The sequence below is a fragment of the Sinocyclocheilus grahami genome, unplaced genomic scaffold (genome assembly GCF_001515645.1).
Source record: "Sinocyclocheilus grahami isolate Dianchi unplaced genomic scaffold, SAMN03320097.WGS_v1.1 scaffold38.1, whole genome shotgun sequence".
Lineage (NCBI taxonomy): Eukaryota > Metazoa > Chordata > Actinopteri > Cypriniformes > Cyprinidae > Sinocyclocheilus > Sinocyclocheilus grahami.
In genome coordinates this window covers 360,141-385,650 of record NW_015505217.1, presented here as the reverse complement: position 1 = coordinate 385,650, position 25,510 = coordinate 360,141, and the positions used below count along the sequence as shown (strand labels likewise).

Below are 25,510 nucleotides of genomic sequence, written 5' to 3'. Positions count from 1 at the left end.
TTTATACAAATATTAGCCAATATCACAGGCTAACTTTATCTTTAAAATAATAATAATAATTTTAGAGAGGCTGCATTTTACATTTTAAATAAAAAAACATTTTTTATATAAAATTTAAAAAATTAAAATGATATTTATTATTTTTAAAATTGTCCATTATCAGTATATATTTCTTAAGATTTTATTAATAGTCATTAAAATACTTTTAAATATTAATATAAAAATATTAAAACTATTTAAGTGTAAAGGAGGCAAAATCATTTAAACGCCTTAAAAACTCCCTTCACAGGCAGCTCACTAAAGTTTGGGAAAATAACATTTCTCCCTTGATGTTTTAGCACAGGTTGAAAAAAAAAAAAAAAAAAAGGTTACAGTACTTTTTTTTCTTTGGAAACTCTGGGTCACAGAGTACCAAGAAAAAAGACAAAAAAGCGGGAAATGAAGGTAAGGGTGGTGAAAATGTGAGGAGACATGCTGGGAAACGGCTAGAAAACTCTTTTACGGTACGCATGGACATTCTCAGAAATGTCAAAATAAATGATAAAGACAAGAAAAAGGGGAGCAAATTCTTTTCAAAGACCATCATGCTTTGGCCTTTTATTCAGGTTAGGAGGTTTTCAGACAGAAAAAAACTGAGCGTTTTGTTCCAGTGAATAAAACACAGTAAGACAGAACGAGCAATTAATTACTTTTCCAAGTACGTAAGAAAAAGAGTTGCACCACAGGCCACCAATTTGAGCTGTTGAGTCAGAAAATGAAAACGTCTAAGCCTCGCTAGTTGTAAAATAATAACAACATTAATAATCATAATGACATTTGATTTGGACTAAAAGACAAATACACATCTTTTGGTTTAAGCAAATTAAAGTACTTTCAAAATAAATAAAACTGACTATTTTATTTCTATAAAGGAACCATGTCTTCTCTCAGAAGTCACTTTATGGAAAAAATATGGGTTGTGGACACCGTTTCATGCTTATTTCCAGTTTCTAGCTTGGTCCTGCTCATCTAATTGTCAGTTAAATGTAAAACTGGACTGAGTGTATTAAATTTAATTGTCTCTTTGAAAACAGAGACACTAACATACTTAATTGAGTAGTACAGATGCTACAAACTGCAGAATTATCACTCAAAACAGCCAATCTGAATGCCGTCTAGTTCGTTGGCGAAATAAAAACCTTTCTATCATGTTAACAAGGACTTTACTCCGTAAAAATCAGAGTTTTTAAAAGCATTTGCCATTTACATTTACAGCTCAAGATGGTCTGCCGTTCTGTTCCTGGATGGTGTATTTGCTAGACAGCACAACGTTATCATAATCAAAGTTCTCATCCAGATGGAAAGGAACAACCTCCTCACTTTCATCCTAGAATGACAAAAAAAGTTAATGAAGGATTTTACAGAGTCTCTGAAATGCAACAGAAAAGGGCATCTCAGTCCCTGAGTTTCTTCCCAAGCTTGACTGCTCTCAGAGAGACGCATTGGTTGGTGGGTGGGTGTGTGTGTGTGTGTGTGTGTGTGTGTGTGTACCTGGTTCTCGGCTGCACTGGGAGTGTGTGTCCTCTGGTCTGTGAAAGTAGAGGAGATCTCCAGCAGTGTGTGGTGACAGAGCAATGAAGAGGAGACAGCTATCAGATCTTCTTCAATCTCACCTGGTAGCGTACATGTGCCTGACAACACACAACAAAATTCATTACAAACTTTTTCTTCTTTTACAAGTGAATGTGTATATCTCTGACACTCTCATCATTATCTTTGGTAGTGTTTATGTATTCATCTGTTGATTTGGTATTATACTGTTCTAATGTATATTTAAATCTGTTCATTTGTTTTCTTCTCTACAGCTCATATGCTCAGTTTTCCAGTGTTGATGCATGTTTTATAAACTGTAAACAACTATGATTGTTATTTGTGATCAATTTTAGGTTGCCACCTTAAAGTCTGACGAGGCAACCGATGAAAATTAGTCTATTTGGCTAACTCTGGCTTATTTACAGTACTTGACTGTAGATTAATGAGCACTGTCTCTTTTAAATAAAAATTCTGTCATTATTGACTCACCCTCTTGTTGTTCAAAACTCTTTCTTTCTTCCCGTGAAACACAAAAGAAGATATTTTAAAGAATGTCTGTGTTGCAGGTTACCATATAATGAAAGAGGATGATTGTCAAGCTCCAAGTATAACAAAAAAATATGACTTCAGACAATATTCTGTGTCTTCTGAAGCCATTCAATAATTCTTTTGTGAGAAAAAGAAAATTCAAGCTATTTTTTGTTACAGGTCGTAAAGTGAAAAAAGTCAAATTTGCAAAAATACATAATCCCTGAGACTTTTGTGTATGCACAAGAAACTTTCATGTTAGCTGTTTCTTGTGAGCAAGTGAAAGTCTCAGCGTAGGCGGAGATTTGGGAGATTAATTACTAAACCAGACTATCCAGAATTAATTGAAATTATGAAAATGAAATACATTTATATGTAATTATATGTAGTTTTTGTTCAAAGTGTGGTGGACAATTTAGGTTGCTTTGTGTGTGTGTGTGTGTGTGTGTGTGTGTGTGTGCGTGCACGTGCGTGATTTCTTTGACACAAAGAAATGTCAGAATTTTTTAGTTGTTTTTTTGTTTACAAATGTCCCTTGACTGGAAGGAGTTCAAATGTTCTGTATATTTGAAAGCCTATGTTGGGAGTTTAGAGCCTTCTGGAAAAGAGCAACTCGGACATTTAGCAAAACATCTTCTGCGTTCAACAGAAAAATAAAGTTTAAAACAACATCAAAATAAAAAATTTTTGAGTGAACTTACACTTTATGTCATAAAAGAAGGACTGATGTGCTAATAAGCTGTTTACATCCCGTCTCTCAGTGGATTTTTGCAGTAGTGTATGTGTATGTGAGACAAAGAAATCAGGCCTGGCAAGAGCTCAGCTGATGCTGATCTTAATTAAACAGCTAATTACTGGCACAGTGAAAGCCATAGTCTCAGCTGCTGGGTGAGGACCAGGCATCTGAGGGTGTAGCGTGCATTTCTGCATGTTTGTTTGAGTGTATGCAAACACCATATGTGTATGAGTGAAGGATCCCCACACACCCACGGCCTTCAGAACAAGGTGGTCTCAAAAACAAGATCATTAACCAGCTCACTAAAGAAACACGGGAAGAAGCTTCATGCCGCTAATGAATCTGAAGGCTGATGCTGTTACGCCGTGCCGTGAACCTCCCTGACAGGCGAGCAGAGGCGTGTTTCACTAAAACTGTAGATACCCGGTAGCTCTTCTTGAGCCTTGATCTGCTTTGACCAAAACCGCCTTCCCCTCAACCCACTTTAAGATTCATCTGGATGCCGATCGCCGGTGTGGCGCTGAACACCTTAAGTAAAGGCAATAGTTCTTAAAGGGGTAGTTCACCCAAAAATAAAAATTCTGTCATTAATCACTCACCCTCATGTTGTTTCAAACCCGTAAGAACACACCGAAAAACACGGAAGCCCTGCTCTGAACAGTAAGCCTCTCCAATCAAAAGAGGCTTTCATTCCTCCAACTATTTTATTTATTTTTGTATTAAACTGGTCATTGGAGTTTAAATGAGCCTCTCTGGCACTGCAGAAAAGAGCGACTCATTACAAGCCTGCACAGCAAGCGTTAAGCCTCGCCAAGCGAGCGCTCGCCCCCGGCTCTAATGACGAGGGAGCGGTTTGGAATTTGCATGCATTGAATATGTGTAATAAATGGTAATATATTTAAATCAAGCTGTATGACAGCTCTAATTACAAAAAATGGCATGCACATGATATCCACTAAACCCTATTAAAGGTAAGGTGAGCCCATGCAATCCTTACATATGCACATGAAAATAATATTTATACCAGCATGCCTCGCTATTCCCATTTTTAAAATACACCCATACAGGTGATGCCAACATGTCAATGTTTATTATGTGAATTTTATATGAATTTGTGATAGATCCAATTCCATTTGAAGCTGTTGTCAAATATAAAAAAGATGACGAGAATTGATGTGCTTTACATGAGAAAATAATTTGTGAAAATGTAAATAAAGACTCCAAATGTGCATCTAGGCCACTGTAATCAACAAAAATAAACTGTGTTAAGTGTCAAGTATTTGAATTTGTTACGTTTTAGAGTAATAAACACCTGTAGTGTCAGCATTTTCCTCTTCATCCTCTGAATCTCCCAGATAATTATCAAACTGCCAAGAGGGGGAAAAAATATATTTTATGAACAGTTATTTTACAATTACAATTGATTAGAATTAGCAAATTAGTCTTCAACAGAAACATTGTTCTTCACACAAAAATTTCATTCACAACTGATTTGTACAATGCAGTTAGATGTTAACAGTTTTGCTAAGCTAACAGCACTTCCCATAAAGTTTAATGTTAACATGTTTCTAAGCTATAACAACAGAATGTTTCTAGCTTAGCATACTCTTGTCCTTAAAAATGCATAGCACAGGTAAATATTACGTGAAATTCTAACTCAAGTAATTCCAACAGTTTAAAGGGGTCATATGATGCTGCTAAAAATAACATTATTTTGTGTATTTGGTGTAATGAAATGTGTTTATGCGGTTTAAAGTAAAAAAAACACATTATTTTCCACATACTGTACATTATTGTTTCTCCTCTATGCCCCGCCTTTTTGAAACGCGTCGATTTTTACAAAGCTCATCGTCTGAAAAAGCGAGGTGTGCTGTGATTGGCCAGCTATCCAGTGCGTTGTGATTGGCCGAATACCTCAAGTGTGAGACGGAAATGTTACGCCCCTCACCATATTGTCGATGCCGTGTCCGGCCGGAGCGATGATTCAAAAACATTAAAACCCATTACAAACGAGACATTTGTTGCATCCAGTGGGGACATAATTACTGATTATAATGACTTATACTTTCTTTTTATGCGTTGCGTTGCGAGTCAGAACTGCCGGCATTGTAGTCTAACGTTACTCTCCCAGGATCAGTAAACAGTCCTCCATAAAATGTGCTGCACACATCTGGATATTTGGGTTAAACTGTTCTGGAACAGTGTTGTAAATACAACTTAACCACTGATTTGTAGTCGTGTCCTCTTTTGGAAGACCAAACAAAGTAGTTTCGCTTTTACAACGAAAAACACAGTGTCCTAGCGTGAGGGGAAGCCCCGGCTTAGCGTGCGCTGAGGCCGGGCTAGAGTGAGCTGAGGCGGCGGGGTTCGAGAACGGCGCGCCCGGCGGATGCGACAAATGAGCGGCAGCCACATGTTGCCCCGGGCTGGACTCCGTTTTGTCCACGGTAAAAGTTGATGTATTCCCTCAGCGACCAGCACAGATCAGCTCTAGGCATGACGAAGCGGATATCGTCCTCTTTTGGAAGACCAAACAAATTAGTTTCGCTTTCACAACGAAACACACAGCTCTTCACGACATGGCTGCAGCGTCAACAATACTACAGTGAGACTAAAAGTTACGCCTTCTTTCTTTGCGTGAACATTTGGGCGGCGTTATGCAAATCTTCCCACATAGTGAGGTAGATATGTGGGGGCGTGTTAGAATGAGGCGTTTTAGGGGGGCGTGGCTGACTCTGAACTTTTATAAAGAATATCTCTTTGGATTTGAGAGTTTAGTCTTTGCAACTTTACAGATCTTCTTTATGCACCAAGAGCTTGTAACACTCCAAAGAGAAAGGAAAAATTGAAATCGCATCATATGACCCCTTTAATGTTAGCTTAACATGTTCTAATTAGCTTAAAATTTCAAAACAAAAAAATTAAGCAAAATAGTCCCATTTTATTAGATTGAAATCTTGAATCAATTGACTTCAACAGAGTTTAATGTTAACACTAGCTTAGCATACTCTAATTAGCTTATAAACACAAGAACATTAAGAAAAACATTCCTTTTTTATTAGATTGAAGTGTTGACTCAATTGATTCCAACAGTTTAAAGTTCATGTTAACTTAGCATACCCTAATTAGCTTTAAAATACATAGCACACAATATTAAGTAAAATAGTCCGTTTTTATTAGACCGAAGTCTTGATTGCAGCGTTTGACGTTAACGTTAGCTCAGTAATGTTAAGTAAAATAGTCCTTTTTTATTAAATTGAAGTCTAGACTCCAACATTACTCTAATGAACTTAAAAATACAATAGCATAACTATTTTTATTAGATTGAACTCAATCGATCCAAATAATGTTGAAGTTAGCTTAGCATACCGTAATGAGCTTATAAACACAATTATTAAGTAGGCTAACATTGCCTTTGTTTGGTTCTGAATGAAATAAAGCATGTTTATAGGCATCTCAGATTATAGGCATCTCCAAATAACTGTTTACCTTCACAGGTCTGTCTGGAACAGAGTTTGATGGGCCGCCCAGTCTTCCTCCAACACAACCGCCATCCAGCAGCACCTATTCAAACACACAAACTCACCATCTCATTTCATTTAATGATGCTCTGAAATGACAGCAGCCATGTGAATCGGTGTGATTACAATCAAAACAACATTATAATCAATACAGCTGTTTTTCTCTCCTGGTGGCAGGGAGCTAAATAATGCAGAGGCTTTTTTTTAGCATCGACTAGCCTGGGATGTTAGCTGATGTGCTTTGCGTTATTGACAGTAACCAGTGCTGTGGCTCGCCAGAGCCCCACTGAGATCAATACACAAGCCAGGCGGGAATCTTAAGCACCGTTCACACAGACAGACAGATAAGCAAAACACACATTGCAATGAAGCCATCCAATACGCTGAGAGGAGAATTCCAAAAGTATTGAGGAAGAAACACATCAAAAAGACAGAACATAAAGAAAAATGGGGAATATTTTTAGTATTTTGAGTGGTGCTTGCTCATACTAAAGACACCACTATAATGCTAAGTTGCTAAGGGTTTTCATGCCATTTTCAGTGTGTTGGTAGGTGGATGCATTCTGAAGAAAGTGGTGCTTTCATATAACAAGTTTCAGCCACAAAGCTAGGTTGTTGTTACCAGAGCTTTGCTATATGTTTCTACATGGTTGCTAGGAGGGGCATTTTCTTCATTAAGGTGATAGGGCGATGTACCACCAAAGTATGAAAGGGAGGATTTTTTTTTCGGTCACATTCAACCACAATTGTCACCTTTCTAGACTGTTTGTTCTGCCTCTGGATATATAGTACAATCAGCGTCAAGTCACATTTTGTGGAGTACCACCCCTTTTTGGACAATTTCACTCTGGCTGAGAATCGCCCAGACTGTTCTCATTGGCTTCCAAACAAAGGCACTGCAATGCAATCTTTATGAGTTCCAGGAGGGCTAGCACTACCGTGATTTCGTCATCATACGCATACGCAACCTTAACTTGTGCAGTGATTGGTGGGAACAATCATACCTCTATTAATAAGAAATATGAATTCAGGACTAGTCTGTATGGGCTGAATAAAGCAAACCAGTATCTTACCAGCAAAGTTTACATGGATGATGACTGCAATGGAGGTAAAGACGATTACAGTGACATACAGGAGTCGTACATTATAAGACATGCGCGAGTCCATTATTATTATTGTGCATACAAACATACCGTGTACTGTATGTGCGCTCTCTGATAGCTCTTTGCACGAGCACATTTCAGTATGGTTGCATGTCTGGCAAGTGTTTTATAATGGACACTCGCTGAAGAAACGTGTTTTATAGGAGTTTGCAATAGTCAGTGATGTTGCAAGCACATTTTCTTCAGAATGCATGTACAAAAGTCTCCACCAAAAAGCTAGGTTGTTGTGATTCGCTGACAGAGCATTGGTTTATAAAGGCTTATACAAGTAATTTTTAGCATGTTGATCTGTGGTTACTATAGATAATCGCTTTCAGAAGAAAACATGAGTGGGCTTACCAGATCACCACCATGACTCTGGGCTGTTATGCTTGGTTGCCAGAGCATTGCTATATGATTGCTAATAGGTTCTAAGTGAATTTTAGCATGTAGATGTGTCATTGCTTGACCATTGCCAATTAGCTGCATTCTGATAAAACTTGAGTGGTGCTTAAAGGAATAGTTAACCCAAAAATGAAAATTCTGTCATTAATTACTCACCCTCCTGTCATTCCAAACCCGTAAGACCTTCGTTCATCTTCAGAATGCAAATTACGATATTTTTGATGAAATTCAAGAGCTTTCTGACCCTGCATACACAGCAAAGCAACAGACATGTTCAAGGCCCAGAAAGGTAGTAAGGACATTGTTAAAATAGTCCATGTGACATCAGTGGTTCAACCTTAATTTTATGAAACTACGAGAATACTTTGTGTGAAAATAACTTTATTCAACAATTTCTTCTCCTCCATGTCAGTCTCCGCCATCATTCACGAGAGTACCACGATGCACGCGTGTGTATTTCTTGAATGTGGGCCTTGACCATGGTAGTGCCATTGCCTTACTACGCAGGGTAAGAAAGCTCTCGGATTTCATCAGATGAACAAAGATGAACGAAGGGCAGCCATTTTTTCCCTGCCGGTATGAGACTCGAACCCGCAACCTTTGGGTTACGAGTCCGACTCTCTAACCATTAGGCCACGACTTCCCCATAATGACAGAAGAAACACATTAATGACATTCATTAATGACAGAATTTTCATTTTTGGGGGAACTATCCCTTTAAAGGTGCTGTAAGTAAATTTTTCCACGCCCTGTGATGGCAGATGGTGGAAAACACAGTGTATTGCAGCCATGGAAGAAAACTTACTGGGTCAGAGATCGCAGATTCTACCCGACCTAAAAATCTTTGGCATCCATCGAAAAAGCTCTGTGACCCGAGGCATATTAAAACACACATAAACCAACTCATCAACAAAGGCTCATCGCCTTCCATTATCAGTTGCGCTCGTTCCTGTAGTGTGACCTCAATCTGGCAACCTGCATGAGTGTCGAGTCTGAGGAGGAAGGAGCGGGAGAAACAACTCTCTCACTCTCAAATATTTTGAATTTGGACTACAGTACCCATTTTATCCGCTAGCTATCAATACTGCATACTGAACCTTTAACTCTACAAAAAAAAACCCTTAACTAGATTATACATGGTTGCCAGACCATTGCTATGTGGTTGTTAATAGGTTTTAAGTGCATTTCTAACTGGTTGTTATGTGGCTGTTTGGCCATTGCATTCAGCAGAAAATTTTAGTTGCACTTAACCACACAAAAATCATCATAATTCTAGGTGGTTATGCATTGTTTCCAGAGTCCTGCTAAATGATTGCAATAAGGTTGCAAGTCAATTTTAATATTTTTATGTGATTGCTACAGGTGATACTAGGCCATTGCTAGGTAGTTGCATTCTGAAGTAAACGGTAGTGTTACTTACCAAATCTGTCACCATGATGCTAGGTTGCACTGGGTGGTTGTCAGAGAGTGGCTATATGGTTGCTAAAAATTTCAGAGGAAATTTTAGCCTGTTTCTATGTGGTTGCGAAAACATTCTTACATAGATACCTACTGGGCCAAATCTCCATAATATTCTAGTCCCCTCATATGTCTTAGGTATGTAAGTCTATGGGATTTTTTCCCACCCATTTTCACAAATGGTGCCTACCCTTAATCCTGAGTATAAGCAATAGAGATGTTAGCCTTGGGAAACACCATTAAAAAGGCAAGACAAAAATGACAGATGGAAAAAAGAGCCAATTATACATAAGAAGGACCTGTATGTGTGTGTTTGATAAACAGAGCAGGAGCTAATGCAGAAAACTTTAACTTTGATTGAAGGAGAGTGAAGGAGAGGTCTGTCTGAACCTCTCCCAGTAAAGACTGTCGGTTCGAGCAGTTCGGATCTATAAGGTGCTGACCTCTTCCTGATCAGCAGTCGGTGAGCAGCGATTCGCCTGTCCCATCCTGCGGTATACGCTCTCCTCCATCTCTGTCACTTCATCCTCTCTTTGTCGCTCTCGGCTGCTGTCCATCTCTCTCTGGGACGGGTCTTCATGTCCTCTAGGAGCAGTCAATCCCGGATCCCTCACATTCTCTGCAATGGGATACGACAGTAAAGACCACGGTTGAAGGATCATGGACGTATCAGAGAAAAGAAGATGTATGTGGCATTCAGTATGCTCGCCTGGGGTCAAGTGCGTGAAGGTGGACAGGAATTGCTCATATGTTTGCTCCGGGGAGTTGCAGAATTGCTCCAGAGCTTCAGTTATGGCTTGGTCATGGTCGTCCACAACTGAATCGTTAACTAAACCTGGCATCCTGTCAAACCTATCCACATTCAGAAAATAAAGAGATACAAAAAGAAACAGAGTGAGAGATATGCCTGGTTCAATGAACATTACACTATTAAGTGTACTTTGGTTTTGCAAGGGTTTTCATACAGTGCGCAACACAAATTTCATCACCAGAATAGTATGCACGCACTGCACACACACCACCTGATTTTTGTAAATGCACGTGCTTTGTACGCACAGGTCATATATGTGCAGTGAATTTATTTTGCATTAATCAGTTGTTCCACAAGGTGGCAACACTGGCCCAGACCGTTGTTTAACAGTAGAAAACAAAACTCAAAAAAATGTAACAACAGCAACAAAATAGCAGACTGCAACAACAATAGATGGCTGCATTGAAAAGCGCTTGTGTGAGCCCTTACGAAAAATAACCATGGTTTTACTACAAATAAAACCCAAAAAACCATGATTACTATAGTTAAACCATGGTAACCACGAATTAACCATGGTTTTGCTACACTAACCATCGTTTAACCATGGTATTTGTAGTAAAACTGTGGTTATACAAATAGTAATCAAAAGGCAAAAAAAAGCATGGTTACAGCACTTTTACTACAATAAAACCATGTTTAATTTTCATAAGGGAGGGGTTTATGAGATAGCTGCAATTTTAGTTTAAAAGAGTACAAAGTCATTTTATTAGTCATCATAACTTCTGGAGAAAAATAGAGCAGACACTGGACAAAGATGAAGCTTTCTAGAGCACATGCGTTTGAGTACACTATCAAATGGATTCGACAACTAAAGGCTTTGTGTTCGGCTGCACATGTTCGCTACGCATACAGAAAATTAAGTATAATTTGGGCTTTACCACCTACATAAAGCACATTTTGTTTAAAAGAGACATTTGCGTACGCCATGCAAATCCAGAGAGCCTGAACCAGACGAAAGTAAATGATGAAGAGGTCCTACTAGGCTGCACTTTTTTACAGGTCACTTATTACTCGCGATATGCATTATAGCTGCATTAGCCCTGATTGGAATGAAATTATCATTTTGAAGTTCAGCTTAATTACAATCAATGACGGCTGGGAAGGGGGACAGGCAGTGATTGCCGTGACATTAAAATATAATGAAGAATGGCGTGATGATCGTCAGAAACTCTGAGCTGTCGCTGTGTCATTCATCACGAACACGCCCTAGGGAGAGACGTCTTCAGGTGGCACAACATTAGCAGGGACAGAAACAGGTGCTACACTAGAGTTTAATTACTCTCCTCTATCAATAATACAGCGCAAATCCTTGCATGGCTTCAGGCCTCAGCTGTACTGCTGGCCCACCTCTTCCTTCTCTCTTGGAATACTCCCATACTACTATTTCTGCAGAATGTAATATAGACTGTGTACAGTATGCACAGTTTCTATATGTACAAAACAACCAGATTTGCCCTGAAGTGCAGTATATGACATTTGACTTGACCTTCCATTTCCAGTATGACAAATGAACTGGAAATAGTATCAGTAATTTTATATCAACTTTTCTATACTTATCATAATAACTGCCAAATGTTCATCACGGAATGCATAAGAATGAAAACTTAAAAAAAGCTAACTCAAAATATTAATAATAAACACTGTAATAGCATAAATAATACCAAAAAAACTTGTTTTTTCTGCACACTCTACTCTATTCAAAATATATCTCTACATTACTAGTGGTGCAACTATAGTGATGTCTGATATATGAATGAATCCTTCTTTTGAACATGAACAAAAAGAATCGCTTCACAAAGTCCTAGCAGACTGTAAGAACTACTGTATTCAAATATAGACACTGCAATCAAAATGCAAAAAAGAATATTTGGGGAAAAAAACTGCAAGGGTCCTCTGAAAGGACTTTTGAAGGATGACTCAAATCTGTGAATCTGGTTTAACTTTTTTCTTTTTTTTTTTTTTTTGAAAAGGCAAAAGACATCTGCAACTTGTTTAACTTTCATAAGCTGATGCATTTTATAGGCTATTCAATCATAAAAAGTCACAAACTGATTGTGAATTTCTAAAACATTGCCCAAGTAGCTATTTAGTTATAGACAATAACCAATAGCATGCATGGCCTGCGTGACATCAGCAGAAATGGAAGTTTGTCAGCACACTGTTTTCCTTTACAATTTTTTTAAAAGGAATGTGCATTAAGAAAGAAAAGGGGTAAATTTCCATTTTATGTTAGCGATCTGAACAAATTGATTCGTTAACATGAATCAGACACATGGTCTAGGCTACTATCCACCTTATTTTTCCTTAAAGGTGGGGTAAGCGATTTTTCAAAAACGCTTTAGAAAACTGATTCGGGCCCAATAGCAAAACTTGTAGCCAATCAGCAGTAAGGGGCGTGTCTACTCATGATGTGGAGGAGAGAGAGTTCAGTGCACAGGACAGACATTAGCCGAGCGACAGAAGATATGGCAGATAAAAAACAAAAGAGTAAACCGTCTGCGGAACAAACGAAGGCTTAAGGCAGTAAGGCAAGAAGTATAGGACCTGTGTAAATATCGGATCAGCTTTCCAGCGCTGGAGAGAACTCAAGGAGCGGAAGGCCTGCGATCGGACGACGAGGTTGCTTTGGTTCTTCTCGATAGGTGAGTAACACCGTGTCTGTGCCGCAACAGCTAAAGTCTGTTTAGTACACTGGACGCGACAAAGCGACCGTTAAAAATCATTTGAAATGTGTCAATACGTCATGAATAGAATGCAGCAGCAGTTTTCCGTCGGGGATTTGTCGTGTCGCGCCGCGCCACATACAGTGTAGACCATAGATATGTATATATATCTATGGTGTAAACAGCATCACAGCATTATGAGTTTTATAGTATTTTGTCGCGCCGCGCCACTCGCGTCCGGTGTAGACACGGTGTAACATTGGTTTTGCTTTGTTTCACAGAACTAATCGTTGCCTGGGTTGCGTACGTATGTGTGGGGCGGAGCTATCAAAACAGGGGCGAGACCCTTTTGGGGTAGGGGCGTGTTTGTTTTGGTGATTTCAAATGTCAACATTGGCTACCAGAAATCGCTTACCCCACCTTTAAGAGTGGACGTGGCCATTTTTCAATTTAATGTGTCAGGCTTCCGGCTTCCAGCTATTTTTAGCTGTACAAAACAGCTTGTTTTGCTGCTTGATATTGCAAACTGGTGTTTCTTAGCATATTATTCTAATGTATTGTTTTAATTATAAACACACTGGTTTGTAGCGAAAAAAAAACGTTTTACCGTTTAGCTACTGCACTTTGCGGCTATGAATCGAAGTCGTTTTCGCACAGAAGACAGCTTACTTCTGCGTTGAAAAAAATAAGGTGGGTAACCTTATCAGCCAAGTAGTCTGATAGAAATATCTTCGTTCATTACAATGCAAGCATTTAAGTTTTGTTGTTTGTTGCGTTTCAGTCTCCCTCTCCATTCCCTCGCGTCTGTTTCATTGTGACAGAGCTGGAAAACATCTGCATTCATTCGCCGCCACCATATGCAAATCCGTTTCAGGACTCAACAGGTTTATTTTACAGCGTCTGTAAGTGTGAACACTGGCATGTAAGTGCGCTTGAGCGGGAGAATAAAGCTCTCCAGTGCGCTTGGAAACACCGAAGGAATTCTTTATTTTGTGTGGCGCCTCAGGGGAGTCGCTGAGCCTCCTCTTCATGGCCCTGCTCTTCAGACACAGGTGCTCCGCTGTTTGTGTTTTTCACTGTTCTTCCAGGCACTCGTGGTTACGTGTCTTTGTTTTGCGCTCTCACACACACATCTTTTGGCCTCAAAACAAACACACAACTGCACGAGGGCTTGCACACAGACCCCCGAAACACAAAAACATTATGCTAATGAGGCAGGCACAGCTGTTCTCTTCTTCTCCCTCTCTCTCTTTCTTTCTTTCTTTCTTTCTTTCAACAACAGTCGCCTTTAAAGAGCCGCCAAGCAGAAACAGTTAATGCTAATATAAACCTGCGGGAAATAAGGAGTATTTTTACAAATCAGAGCTACCCCTCCAGCCAAAATTTGATGTGTGACTCACGCATTCGTTATTCGGTGTAATGAGAGGAAATCATTCTGCTCCTCACCGAACCCGACGCCACAGACCACTCAGATACACAGAGGAGCCTATTTTAACAGCACATTACATAGAGACGTGCTACACTGTCACTGATGCATTATGAAGAGTGTGATTATAGTGTGGAATGCAGGTCATAAAAAATGAATGCAGGTCATAAAAAATGAAAGAAGAACAATCTGTGGGATTGCACCGTGGCCTAATCAGGCCAATGTGAAAAATCTGTGCAACCTGACACATTTACAGCCAATTAAAATATATTTGATATTTTAGTTATTTGAGTTATGCGAGTTTTAACTAAAATATGCAGCAATATGTCTGTTTTTAACTTAATATATGTCTGCAAGATGTCTGTTAAAGATCACTTAATCTGGAAAGCATCTGCTGTGTACAAGCATCTGACAGACGTCTTTAAGATGTCAGTTTTACATGCATTCAAAATCATAAAAATTTTAAAGACATTTTCTGAACATCTAGGAAATGTCCAAACAATCTAAAAAATGCATCATGCAGACATCAAAGACGTCTCCGTGATGTATGCGTGCTATCACCTAGGCTGAATTTACTCTATCAAAAATACTGGGGGAAAAACCCCGCAATATTGAGGCCCGTTTTCTATTTGAATTTGTTTTAAAATGTAATTTATTTCTGTGATGCAAAGCTGAATTGTCAGCATCATGATCCTCCAGAAATCATTCTAATAGGATGATTTGGTGCTGAAGAAACATTTCTTATAATCATTAATGTTGAAGTTGTTTAATATTTTTGTGGAAAACATGATACTTTTTTCTTTTCAGAGTTCCTTGATTAGGAAGTTTTGAACTAATGTCATTTATTTGAAATAAAAATCTTTCATAACATTATAAATGTCTTTACTATCGCTTTAAAATAATTAAATGCATTCTTGAACAATATTCATAATATTGTTTTCTTAAAAACCTTCAAAATATAATTGATAATATTAATAGAACACGTTCCAATCAAACTACATTATACATAGTGTCAGTGGTGTTCATTTGGGAAGAAAGACCATCCATATAAATTCTTATGAGATTTTCTGGATTAATCTTTTAGGCGAATAAATCATCAGTTGTAAAACACCAATATGAAGTCTATATTAATACACAGACCAATGATGCACTGAGTTTGTGCTTGTTTTCATTCAAACTTGTGCGAGTTGTGCTCAGACACCTGTTGTTAGCAGCAGTTACAGGCAGTTAACCTCAAGATGAGCTAGTCAACCTTCACAAACACTGAACCTCTTCCACTGTCACTAGGCCATTTGCCTTAATATCTCAAATAAAAGTTAGCAGCACCACACAGCTCTCAGTTTTCGGAGTGCATTGACCAAAAGGTAAGAAATATACATGTTATTAAGCTCAATATCCTAAGACTATGAATGAAATATTTAGAAATGTATGTGAAATTCTTGCGCCTTATAGAAAATAAACACCTATGTACTTACGATTTTCCTAATATAATTATTATAAATGTATAGTGATTTAAAAGCTTCTTATCTTTAGGCTATTTTTATAGTGTAGCACTAACGTTAGGGATGACAGCCAGAGCTTTGCCTACTTGTCTAACAAGATTTTTCTTGCGAAATTGATTATATAAAGACATTAAAATGAATCTAAAAAGTGTAAAACTGAGAAACGCTGATCACTGTTAAGAAGAAAATAAGAGAATAACAGCGTTCAGAGTTGAAAGAAACATCTCAGACGTACCGTTTAAACGTAGAACGAGAAACGCCAGTTTCGCACTGGATGCTGGGTAATGTAGTTTCATTGCAAGCTGAACGGGATTCTCTGAGGGAAGCGGGAATAAGGAAAACTACAACCAATTTCCTGTGGGAATGTTTCTAGGTTATCAGGGAAACAGGGAAAGGGATATATGGTTCCGCATTTTTTTTCTTCATTACTTTGATTAATTATGATCATAATAATAAAAACCTTATCCTATTACTCTTAATATGATGCTAGTCTTAATTCAGTCAAGCTATGCAATTTACAGTGAATTTCTTGACAAAATGTTTATATTCTACAACTACTAAAATGAATAATAATTAATGTTTGTTTTTCATTTATATTTTACACAGTTCTCTGCAAAAAGATGACCTTACAGCCTCTGACTGCTGTGAACTGTGCTGGCCTTCTGCAACCAGGCTTCTCCTTATTAGAGCTGGAGGGTGATGTTTATCTCTTTGGTCAAAAGGGCTGGCCAAAACGCTCATGTCCAACTGGAATATTTGGTGTACGCATAAAAAACGGAGAACTTAAGCTGCGTGCCATTTCATTTTCAAACAACTCTTGTTATCTCCCTCCCCTCCGATGTCCTGCGATAGCTCATTTTGAGCCTCATGATGGCAGTCCTGAGTGTTACCTCATTCATGGTGGCCGAACACCCAACAATGAGCTGTCCTCAAGTCTCTACATGTTAAGTGTAGACAGCAGAGGATGTAATCGCAAAGTCACATTTTGCTGTCAAGAAAAAGAGCTGGTTGGAGATGTTCCTTGCGCTCGATATGGCCACACCCTCAGCGTGATCCTTAGCCGAGGGAAGACCGCCTGCGTTTTGTTTGGCGGCAGGTCCTACATGCCCCCCACCGAAAGGACCACGGAAAACTGGAACAGCGTGGTGGACTGTCCACCACAAGTCTTTCTTATTGACCTAGAGTTTGGTTGCTGTACGGCCCACACCCTCCCCGAGCTCACGGACGGCCAGTCGTTTCATGTAGCTCTTGCGAGAGAGGACTGTGTCTACTTCCTTGGCGGTCACATTCTCAACTCTGATTGCCGACCACCTCGTTTGATCCGCCTACGTGTGGAGCTTCTCTTAGGAAGCCCTGTCCTCACCTGTACTGTTCTTCTTGAAGGTCTCACCATTACCAGTGCCATAGTTGCTCCTGTTGGCTATCATGAGTATATAGTTTTGGGTGGCTACCAATCTGAGACTCAGAAGCGCATGGAGTGCACATACATTGGCCTGGATGATGTCGGAGTCCACATGGAGCCTCGTGAACCTCCTCAGTGGACCAGCGAGGTAACCCACAGCCGTACTTGGTTTGGTGGCAGCCTGGGCAAAGGAAGTGCCTTGATTGCAATCCCCGCTGAAGGAAACCCAGCTCCGCCAGATGCTTACCATTTCTATCAGGTGAGCTTCCAGAAGGAACAAAATGGAGAAACATCAACTCAGGGATGCAGCCAGGAGTCCACTGATTTTGAGGACTCTGCACCTTTGGAAGACTCTGAGGAGCTGTACTTTGGCAGAGAACCTCATGAGCTGGAGTATAGCAGTGATGGAGAGGGTGACACCTACAATGAGGAAGACGAGGAGGATGAATCTCAGACAGGCTATTGGATCAAGTGCTGTCTAACCTGCCAGGTGGACCCCAACACCTGGGAGCCCTACTACTCTACTGAACTCACCAGACCTGCCATGATCTTCTGCTCCAGAGGTGAAGGTGGACACTGGGTCCATGCCCAGTGCATGGAGCTCCCCGAAAGCCTTTTGCTTCACCTTTCTCAAGACAACAGCAAGTACTTCTGCTTGGATCACAGAGGCCTGCCCAAGCAGGAGATGACTCCACCACGTCAGATGATGCCAGTGAAGAGAGTCCCAATGAAAATGACCCATCGCAAGGCTCCAGTTTCAATGAAAATGACCCCAGCTAAGAAGAGCTTTCTGCGGAGACTTTTTGACTGAAATGTCGTTGTTCTGGGGCCAGTTGCATAAATTTAGCCACCATGTTAAGACTGTGTCTTAAGAACTAGTTTGACCAACTAGCAGTTGCCAAGGGGTAATCAGTCTTACTTTTGAACAATCTACCTTTTCATAACTGAATTAAAAAAGTTATGACCAGTCTTGAATAAAACAAATTAGGTGACTAACTTTTTAAGACTAGTCTAAACAGTTTATGCAACTGGCCCCTGTTCTGTTATATATATATATATATATATATAACTATGTGTTTTAATTGTTTTATATTAACGGAAAATTGTATGTGTTTTTTTTTCATAGAAATAACAGAAATGTATTATTAATTGAATGAATATGCTTACTGCAGTATTAAGAAACTACAAGCATTTTTTACAAGTCTTTTTTGTTATTGTTAAACTGATGATTTATTTCTTCTTTAAAATGTGGGGGAAAGCTTGTTTTTTTCTGCTTAAATAAAGAGAAATCATTTTCATGGAATATATTGTAACTGTGTTTTTATGCTTAGAATTTATATATATATATATATATATATATATATATATATATATCAATACACACACACACACACATATATTATATTGTTATATAACATATTACAAAAAATAAATAAACAAATAAAATAGGACAAAAAGTTCTCAATTGGATTTTTGGATTATTTATTTATTTGTATTATTTCCCAAAAGGAAAATAAGTCAAATGTAATTTATTACAAAACATTTATACTCAATCTTTTAAAAACAGACAAAGTATGAATTCATGCATTACAACAATCACTGTAACGCTCTTGCAAAATTAAAGAAAAAATGATGGGTCAAGAACTTTACCAGTGCCTTTGTGCAAGTCTACAAAACAGTTTTTTTTACAATTATAAACTGTGCAATGCAGTGTTTTATTTCACATAAAAAAGAACATAAAGCAATTTAAACACACTTTAATTTGTCACTTGAGATTACATGACCAATTAGCATTTGAAATTGTTGTATAATGTATCAAAGAATCAAATAAATCAAGACAAAGAAACCAGTAATATCAATTCACAAAGAAACCAATCAGCTGAAAAATAAAATAAAATACATTTGTAAAGTAAATCACCAAAATCCTCTCAGTTTAAGAGAGCACAATAAACACAATGATACTATTGAACAAAATAAGAGAAACATGATTAATAAATTGAGGTACAAGTTTAAGTGAATAGCCCACACATCTCTAAACTGTAACACATACAGTAGCAATAAAGAAATTCAATAGGTGCTATGGTGGAAAACACATGCTAATTTCTTCCAGAATATTTGAAAATGTGTTTGTGTGAGCTGCGTGGTACAAAGGTCCTGTGGTACCTGTATGATTGAAGACGGAGGTAGATTATGGGGTAAATTTATGTAAATGTGCAAATGCTGTAGCATAGTGTCTATGGGTGTTCATAGTCATTTGTGGACCAGTTGAAAACCATCAAAATACTGCACTGCTAAAATAACCCCTTTTTCTTTAGACCTTCTGCAAAGAAGACAATTTGTGTTTCCTAATTTCATTTTGTCTTTGTCCTGTGTGATATATTAATATAGCCATCGTAAATGTGGGGCTCCTTTAATACAATTTCAGTGACTTACAACTCCCTCATACGTTTTCATAAATAACCCTTCTGTATGAATTCGTGAAGGTGTCACAACCTGGCAATACAATAAAATCCCTCATATTTCACAAGCAGCAAGAGATAAAACACAGACAATTTGCCTCTAAAAGCTGGGGAGGAAAAAAGACTGCCCATACAATTTTATCTCTGCCATAAAACAATTTAGCTCACGTTTATGCACTGGCTTAAAAAAAAATAATGAAGTGAATAATAAAGCCATTACACGTGATATTAAATCTCATCTCAAGAAATAAAATCAATTACTTAATATTTTCATTAGCAAGAAAAAGGGTCCATTAAAGAAAGTCAATCAAAGAAAAGCTCAAAAATCTGGGACTTCAAGAGGCATGTCAACTTCATCTGGGATCTCTTCTGGGTTGAATGTGGCCTGCATTGCTTTTGCTGAATTCTTGTGAGCCTCCATAAACTTCTGAAGATACTTGGAGGTGTACAGCCAGTGGTGTTTAAGTATATCTTCAAGTTCAAACATTTTGGACTGCCTTGCATTCATCTTCCGAAAACGTCTGAACAGCTTGTTCCCAGACTCATTGCCTTCACTGGCCCATGCTCCAATAGACCCGTCTCTCTCAACAATCTCAGGAACATGGGCCAGAGTCTTGTGGAGGTAGTTGGTGATTTTTCCATCATAGCGGTACTTAAATGTGGTGGAAAGCAGATCAGCAAATTGCTGAGAGTTGTAGCTGTATTGACAGAGTTGGTCAGGGCAGTCTCGGGAGGGACAGGTGGAACGCCACACAGGCTTCATCTGGAGGTAGAGGTCCATCAGTTTTCGTAGTGCCTCACGCCGTTCCTCAGAAGGAACCAGCTCACAGACCACCTCCACAGCTTCACGTGTCATCAGCCGACGAGCATAGTTTCCATTCATCCTCATCACAGGCTTGAGTTTCAGCTTCTTTCTTAGCTGTTTGTCCAGGGTTGACCGCCAACGACGGCGTTCCTCTCGGCTCGGATTGCTCTTCTGGTAGACTTCGCCAATCTCATCCTGAAAGATCTTGTAGAATTCAGTAGCATTGCCAATGTCGCAGTGCAGGGCATCTAGAGTAGGCTGGGTCTCCATGAAAGGCTTGGCAGAAACGCCTTTGACCCGGTCACGGAGCTCATCAGCAGACTCTGAGAAAGGATTTGTCCTCCAGATCTCGTAGCGCTCAAGATTTTCATCGTGATTACGTGTGATGGAATGTAGCACCATGTTCTGAGACGCTTCAGCTCGGGTTGAGTCGCAGAGTGTGCATATATAAGTGGAGCCTGATGCTTCTAGGCCTTCCAATTCACGAACCATCTTCTCATCATAGCCTGTGCCCCGGAAGAAGAACCTAAAGGATCGTAGCAGACCACCAACCGATAAAATAAGACGACTTTCCGTCATGGCTTTCCGCTCTGCTACCACAGGTCCCAAGATGGCCGTCAGGGTCTCATGGTCGGACTCATCCACAAACATGAGGCACAAAGGTCTGCAGGAGAGCTCAGAGTTTGGCTTTTGTTCCTGAAAGATGGTGATGCCATCATCTTCACCCTCAACTCGGATGGAGATGGACATGATTGTGATGGAAAACCTCACTACCTTCTCAGGAACCGCTGGACCAGATCCATGCTTCTCGTTGACATCTCCCATACCATCACATGATTCTTTCACCACAACGGTAAAACCGGAGGTGCATATGCTGTCATCCAGCTCCCTCTCTCTCAGTCCTTCAATTATGTCCTCCTCCAAATCTTTTAATGCAGAAACCAGTGCCACATCGTAACGGAATCTTCTGGAGATAGTGTCCGCAGGGACATCGTCAACAGAGGTTGTCCAACCAGAGAGGCCATCAATGATGCCCACATCCCAGGAGCTGGAAACATTTTTTAAAGCTGGCTGCCACTCAAACTGGTGGAACCCAGGAAGAAGCTCTTTCTCAGCATTACGTAGAGTGTGCAGGGGCTGGAATATCTGGCGACCACTAGTGGCCTTTACAGTGCGGTACATCTTGTGGTACTGACTGCAGCTGAGGAAGGTGTTTACCCTTATAGCCAAACACACTGCAGGATGCAGACCAAATCCCCTGCCTGAAAGAGAATACAGGGGGGAAATAAAACTGTGTGAGACAGAATCAAAAGTTTGAATTCATATAACTGTTTATCCAGAATAAACTCAAAAAATGTGAACCTGAATGTGTGATTATGTGCCTATGTGTGTTTGTGGACTGATTTCAGAGCACTATCAAATGAGCACTAGCATATCTGGAATTCTGATTGTAATTGCAGCATGTAATATGTCCTAATTGTTCTAGATTAGCAAGATTATTAATGCTTAAGTTAGAAGAGAGGTGACTCAGCTGGGCTGGAAATACTGATCTATTGGCTGATGATGAAAACAGGCACCAGCTGGGCCCTGTTCTCCTGGGGCCGAAAACAGTATCTATGTCATTTGCAGATACAAGGGCTACTGATGTTGTTTTCATCCTAACAAGCTCTTTACAAGAATTGTTATTGTGTATTGAGTCTCACATGTGCACGTACACACACACACATATTCAGTAAAGTGGTGATTATTCTATTTAAATTGACAGTGAGGCATGTAACAAAATAATTCATTCATTTTTGTTGTGTAGATAACCTTGTGGACGTGTTCAATTCATTTTGTGCATCTATTGCAGGTAGCAAATGTGAACATAATTGTGTAAAATTACATAAAGCTGTTGTTCTATGAAAAATGAGTACTATTATCTGCAGTCAGGCAGTGAAAATTAGACTAGTTCATTCTAGAAAACAAATAATTATGCCATATATTAGATTGTAAAAATGTTATATATTCTTATTCTCGGTGGCTCCCAAGCTTATGCGAGTAAGTCAATAATGCATTATCTGTTCATTCTAGTTGTATTTGTCTGACAACGACTGCTTTGACAGTCACATATTGTGGGTGATATGTTTCTTGGCAATACCTTGCATCATAGCTTCCAGTTCATCTGCTTGTTTGTGTTCATTCCCAGCTCTCAACGCCAGAATGAAGAGCGTCAAACAGACTGACTTCACATCCCCTCCTTCTTCCTTTTCAGCAAAAACCTTCACCTGGTTCTTCAAGTCTCTCAGCCTGTGCTTTTGAGCCCGACGGGTCAGTGACAAAAGGTGCTGTCGAGGACGCCCACCTTTGTTGACCGACAAGTAACCATCGATATTCTGGTCTGAAGGTGTTTGTTCTTCTTGAGACTCTTTTTCATGGTAGTGGTTGAGGCAGTGTTCCCTAAAGGAGTCCAATCGGACCCAGTCGCTGCATCCTTCTCTGGGGCAGAGCAGAGGGAGTGAGTTGAGGGTGGCAAGGAAGAATTTGGCTGGCCTGGTCAGGTGGGATGGATTTAGATGTTGGTTACAGGTGGGACAGTTTGGGCCCAAAGCACGACTGTATCTTAGGATGCAGACCCGACAGAACAGGTGTCTACACGGCGACTGGACAGGGTCAGAAAGCAGATGATCACATACTTGGCAAGTAACAGCACGTATGAAGTCCGCTGGGACTTCAGTGGGGATGAGCTTAGTGCTCAGATGGTTCCTCTGGCATTGTGTGATATTCTTTGCCCACTGTCCTCTCTGAACTGATAGTTTTAACCATTCTTTCCCACCTGATCCCGCAGTATTCTCTGTGGTCTTTCTCCACACTCTATTGGCCCCTGAGAATTCTGAGGAGTCCCTTTTGATTCTCTTTGGAAGGCTGTGTGCACTTTTAAGTGGTTTAGCCCGCTTCCTTCCTATTCGCTGAAAAGAGCTCTTTTTAGGGAAGCAGAGGTCGCAGTTGGAGGTGTGGGGCTTCCAGTCTGGGATCTGGGTCCTAGTGAAAGAACAGAAACCTCCTCCCCTCATGGCAGCAGTCCAGCATCTTTGACAAAACAAAGATGGATGCACCGTCTCCATGTCGGTTGTCACATCCACCTTGAAGACCTTCAAGATCACTTCCGGCCAGGTCAGAAACTTGCAGCCCATCCTACGCAAGGCACACCGACTGGACTCTTCCAAGTCTCCCTGGACTTCATGCGAAGGACCTTTAGCCTTCCGTATTGAAAGGCCACAAAGGCGACACAGGCATCTGCAAAGGACACAAGTAAATTAATCTTGCCATGTTCCAAATGTGCACAAGTTAAAACAACATTCAGAATTCACACAATTGACTCAATATTATTATTAGACTCACTTGAGAAGATTCATATGTGTATCAATTTCCTGCAGCTTAAGGTCCACTCTCCCTCGAGCACTCTCCATGTTTTCCTTACTCTTCCCTCCAAAACAGAGCTTCATAACACTGCCTGGAGAGCCTGCCACCTCCATTGCTACCTCAGGCTGGTTTTCCTTCTCCACCGGTGTTTCATTAGGCAGAGGGGCCTTCTCCATGGACCTGACCCGAAAGAGCTTAAACTTCCATTCCGAAAACTTAGGATGTGACAGTTCGTCAGGCATGGAGGCTCTGGGAGCATCTTCAGAACTCCACCTCCCTTTCTCCATGGCGTCAGCTTAGTCTCAGCTGCTTTCAAGAATGATAAAAGAAAGTGAGAAGGAATAAGATTAATTATTTATGAATCAAGAGTTTATGAGACTATGAGATTAGCTTGGCTGCCAAGGAATATTCTAGGTGTAATAGAAAACGGCTTCAGGCTTACAAATCCACAAAAGAAGAGCAAAACAACATTATTTCCAAGGCTGTGACACAATCAGGCAGATTTACTTAGGTCTGCAAGCGTAGTTTATTAAAAGCGGCCCTGAAATCCTAGCCCAAACGGGAGAGCTTTGGTCTGACCCGGAGTACAGCATTATACCGTAAGTGGCATTTAGCGCCTCTGTAAAATGCATGAGACAAGCATTCAGAAATCGATCTGCTGCTGAAAACTTAATTTCTCTCCTCCCTAACACTCCCGCTCAGGGACCCACCATGTCCTTTTTTCTATCCCTCATCTTTCATTTAATTTTTTGCCCCTCATCTTTCCCAGGTACCAAGAGTTTGCTAAATGGACACCTCTAGGGCTGTCAATCAGTTATAATAGTCATTTACTGTGCTGAACCCAAAGTTTAAGTCCATGGAGGAGCATGCTGGCATTTAATGGATTACTCGAGAGAAAGAGAGAGAGGCAAGTCTTATGATGCACAGCCACTGACTGAAGTCTGATGAAGGGAAATTGTAATGCCAGCCATTCCCTGTGAATCAGATTCTATCCTGTGTTTCAACCATGTCACTCCCCGAGTGTGGTGATCTGCATAAACACACAAATAAAAACAAGGACTACCTCAGAAGTCACATCACTCGGACTAGTAGTAGCTGTCAAACCCTTGCAGACTCTCAAAACAACTGTGTCACGATGTGACGCTCCGCTCTCATCCCATCCGCGAGAACGTAAAACGGTCCTCTTTCCTGATCAATAAATCAACAAACGCTTACCATAACACTCCCATGGTGAGTACATGCTGGCATTTTCTCTCTTTCTCTTTTTCTTTTTCTCCCTCTCAGCTTGTGTTTGCACACTGGGTCTCTCCAGCTATCAGCTCTGAAGTGAACTATTGAGACACGCATACACACAAACAGCTGAGAGCATTCAGTCTGTCAGTCAGCTGGGTTGTCCTACCTTGTTTTTGAGGCTCAGCTGGCGAATTCTCCCCTGGGGCCTTTCCGCATGGGGGCACAAGGGAGGCCTAGTGCGTTTTTGAGTGCAGATGTCTTCCAGGCTCTCTATCTAAGAGTGCCTGGCTGGATCTCAGTCACTTGGTGCTCCTATAAAGCACTGTGTCTCTCCATAGGAAGAGAGTCCTATTTATACCCCTCTGTGGGGTCCATAACCACCACATTTTAGCACCTGAGATGGGAGGTCTCGGGAAGGGGGTGGGGGGGGGGGGATGCTAACCAC

At 40.1% G+C, this 25,510-nt stretch overlaps 3 protein-coding genes across 4 annotated transcripts; 1 reads left to right on the top strand and 2 right to left on the bottom strand.

Moving 5' to 3' along the window:
- Positions 1-438: 438 nt before the first annotated feature.
- On the bottom strand, positions 439-16,061 carry iftap (intraflagellar transport associated protein). Of its 2 annotated transcripts, XM_016267461.1 has the most exons (8): positions 16,000-16,061; positions 10,072-10,214; positions 9,806-9,981; positions 6,326-6,400; positions 4,149-4,203; positions 1,653-1,670; positions 1,531-1,568; positions 439-1,366 (listed from the first exon to the last, which is right to left on the bottom strand). In XM_016267461.1, the coding sequence occupies exons 2-8, from the start codon at positions 10,202-10,204 to the stop codon at positions 1,256-1,258; spliced, it is 606 nt and encodes a 201-aa protein (XP_016122947.1). In that variant the 5' UTR covers positions 10,205-10,214; positions 16,000-16,061; the 3' UTR covers positions 439-1,255. The 2 variants fall into 2 exon arrangements, with proteins under 2 accessions (XP_016122947.1, XP_016122946.1); XM_016267460.1 differs by having other exon boundaries at positions 1,531-1,670.
- On the top strand, positions 15,470-18,008 carry rag2 (recombination activating gene 2). The gene is made up of 2 exons (XM_016267459.1): positions 15,470-15,626; positions 16,371-18,008. Exon 2 carries the CDS (start codon positions 16,385-16,387, stop codon positions 17,975-17,977), a length of 1,593 nt encoding a protein of 530 aa, XP_016122945.1. The 5' UTR covers positions 15,470-15,626; positions 16,371-16,384; the 3' UTR covers positions 17,978-18,008.
- A 1,936-nt stretch (positions 18,009-19,944) lies between these two features.
- On the bottom strand, positions 19,945-24,119 carry rag1 (recombination activating 1). The gene is made up of 3 exons (XM_016267534.1): positions 23,812-24,119; positions 22,571-23,706; positions 19,945-21,692 (listed from the first exon to the last, which is right to left on the bottom strand). The coding sequence occupies exons 1-3, from the start codon at positions 24,117-24,119 to the stop codon at positions 19,945-19,947; spliced, it is 3,192 nt and encodes a 1,063-aa protein (XP_016123020.1).
- Positions 24,120-25,510: the final 1,391 nt, after the last annotated feature.

Coding starts and splice junctions, on each gene's coding strand:
- rag1 (XM_016267534.1), bottom strand. CDS start 24,119: ATGGAGAAAGGGAGGTGGAGTTCTGAAGATGCTCCCAGAGCCTCCATG. Junction 23,707..23,811: donor ACACATATGAATCTTCTCAA/GTGAGTCTAATA, acceptor TGTCCTTTGCAG/ATGCCTGTGTCGCCTTTGTG. Junction 21,693..22,570: donor ACTGGAAGCTATGATGCAAG/GTATTGCCAAGA, acceptor ATTCTCTTTCAG/GCAGGGGATTTGGTCTGCAT.
- rag2 (XM_016267459.1), top strand. CDS start 16,385: ATGACCTTACAGCCTCTGACTGCTGTGAACTGTGCTGGCCTTCTGCAA.
- iftap (XM_016267460.1), bottom strand. CDS start 10,204: ATGCCAGGTTTAGTTAACGATTCAGTTGTGGACGACCATGACCAAGCC. Junction 9,982..10,071: donor CTTCACGCACTTGACCCCAG/GCGAGCATACTG, acceptor ATCCCATTGCAG/AGAATGTGAGGGATCCGGGA. Junction 6,401..9,805: donor CGACTGCTGATCAGGAAGAG/GTCAGCACCTTA, acceptor GTGTTTGAATAG/GTGCTGCTGGATGGCGGTTG.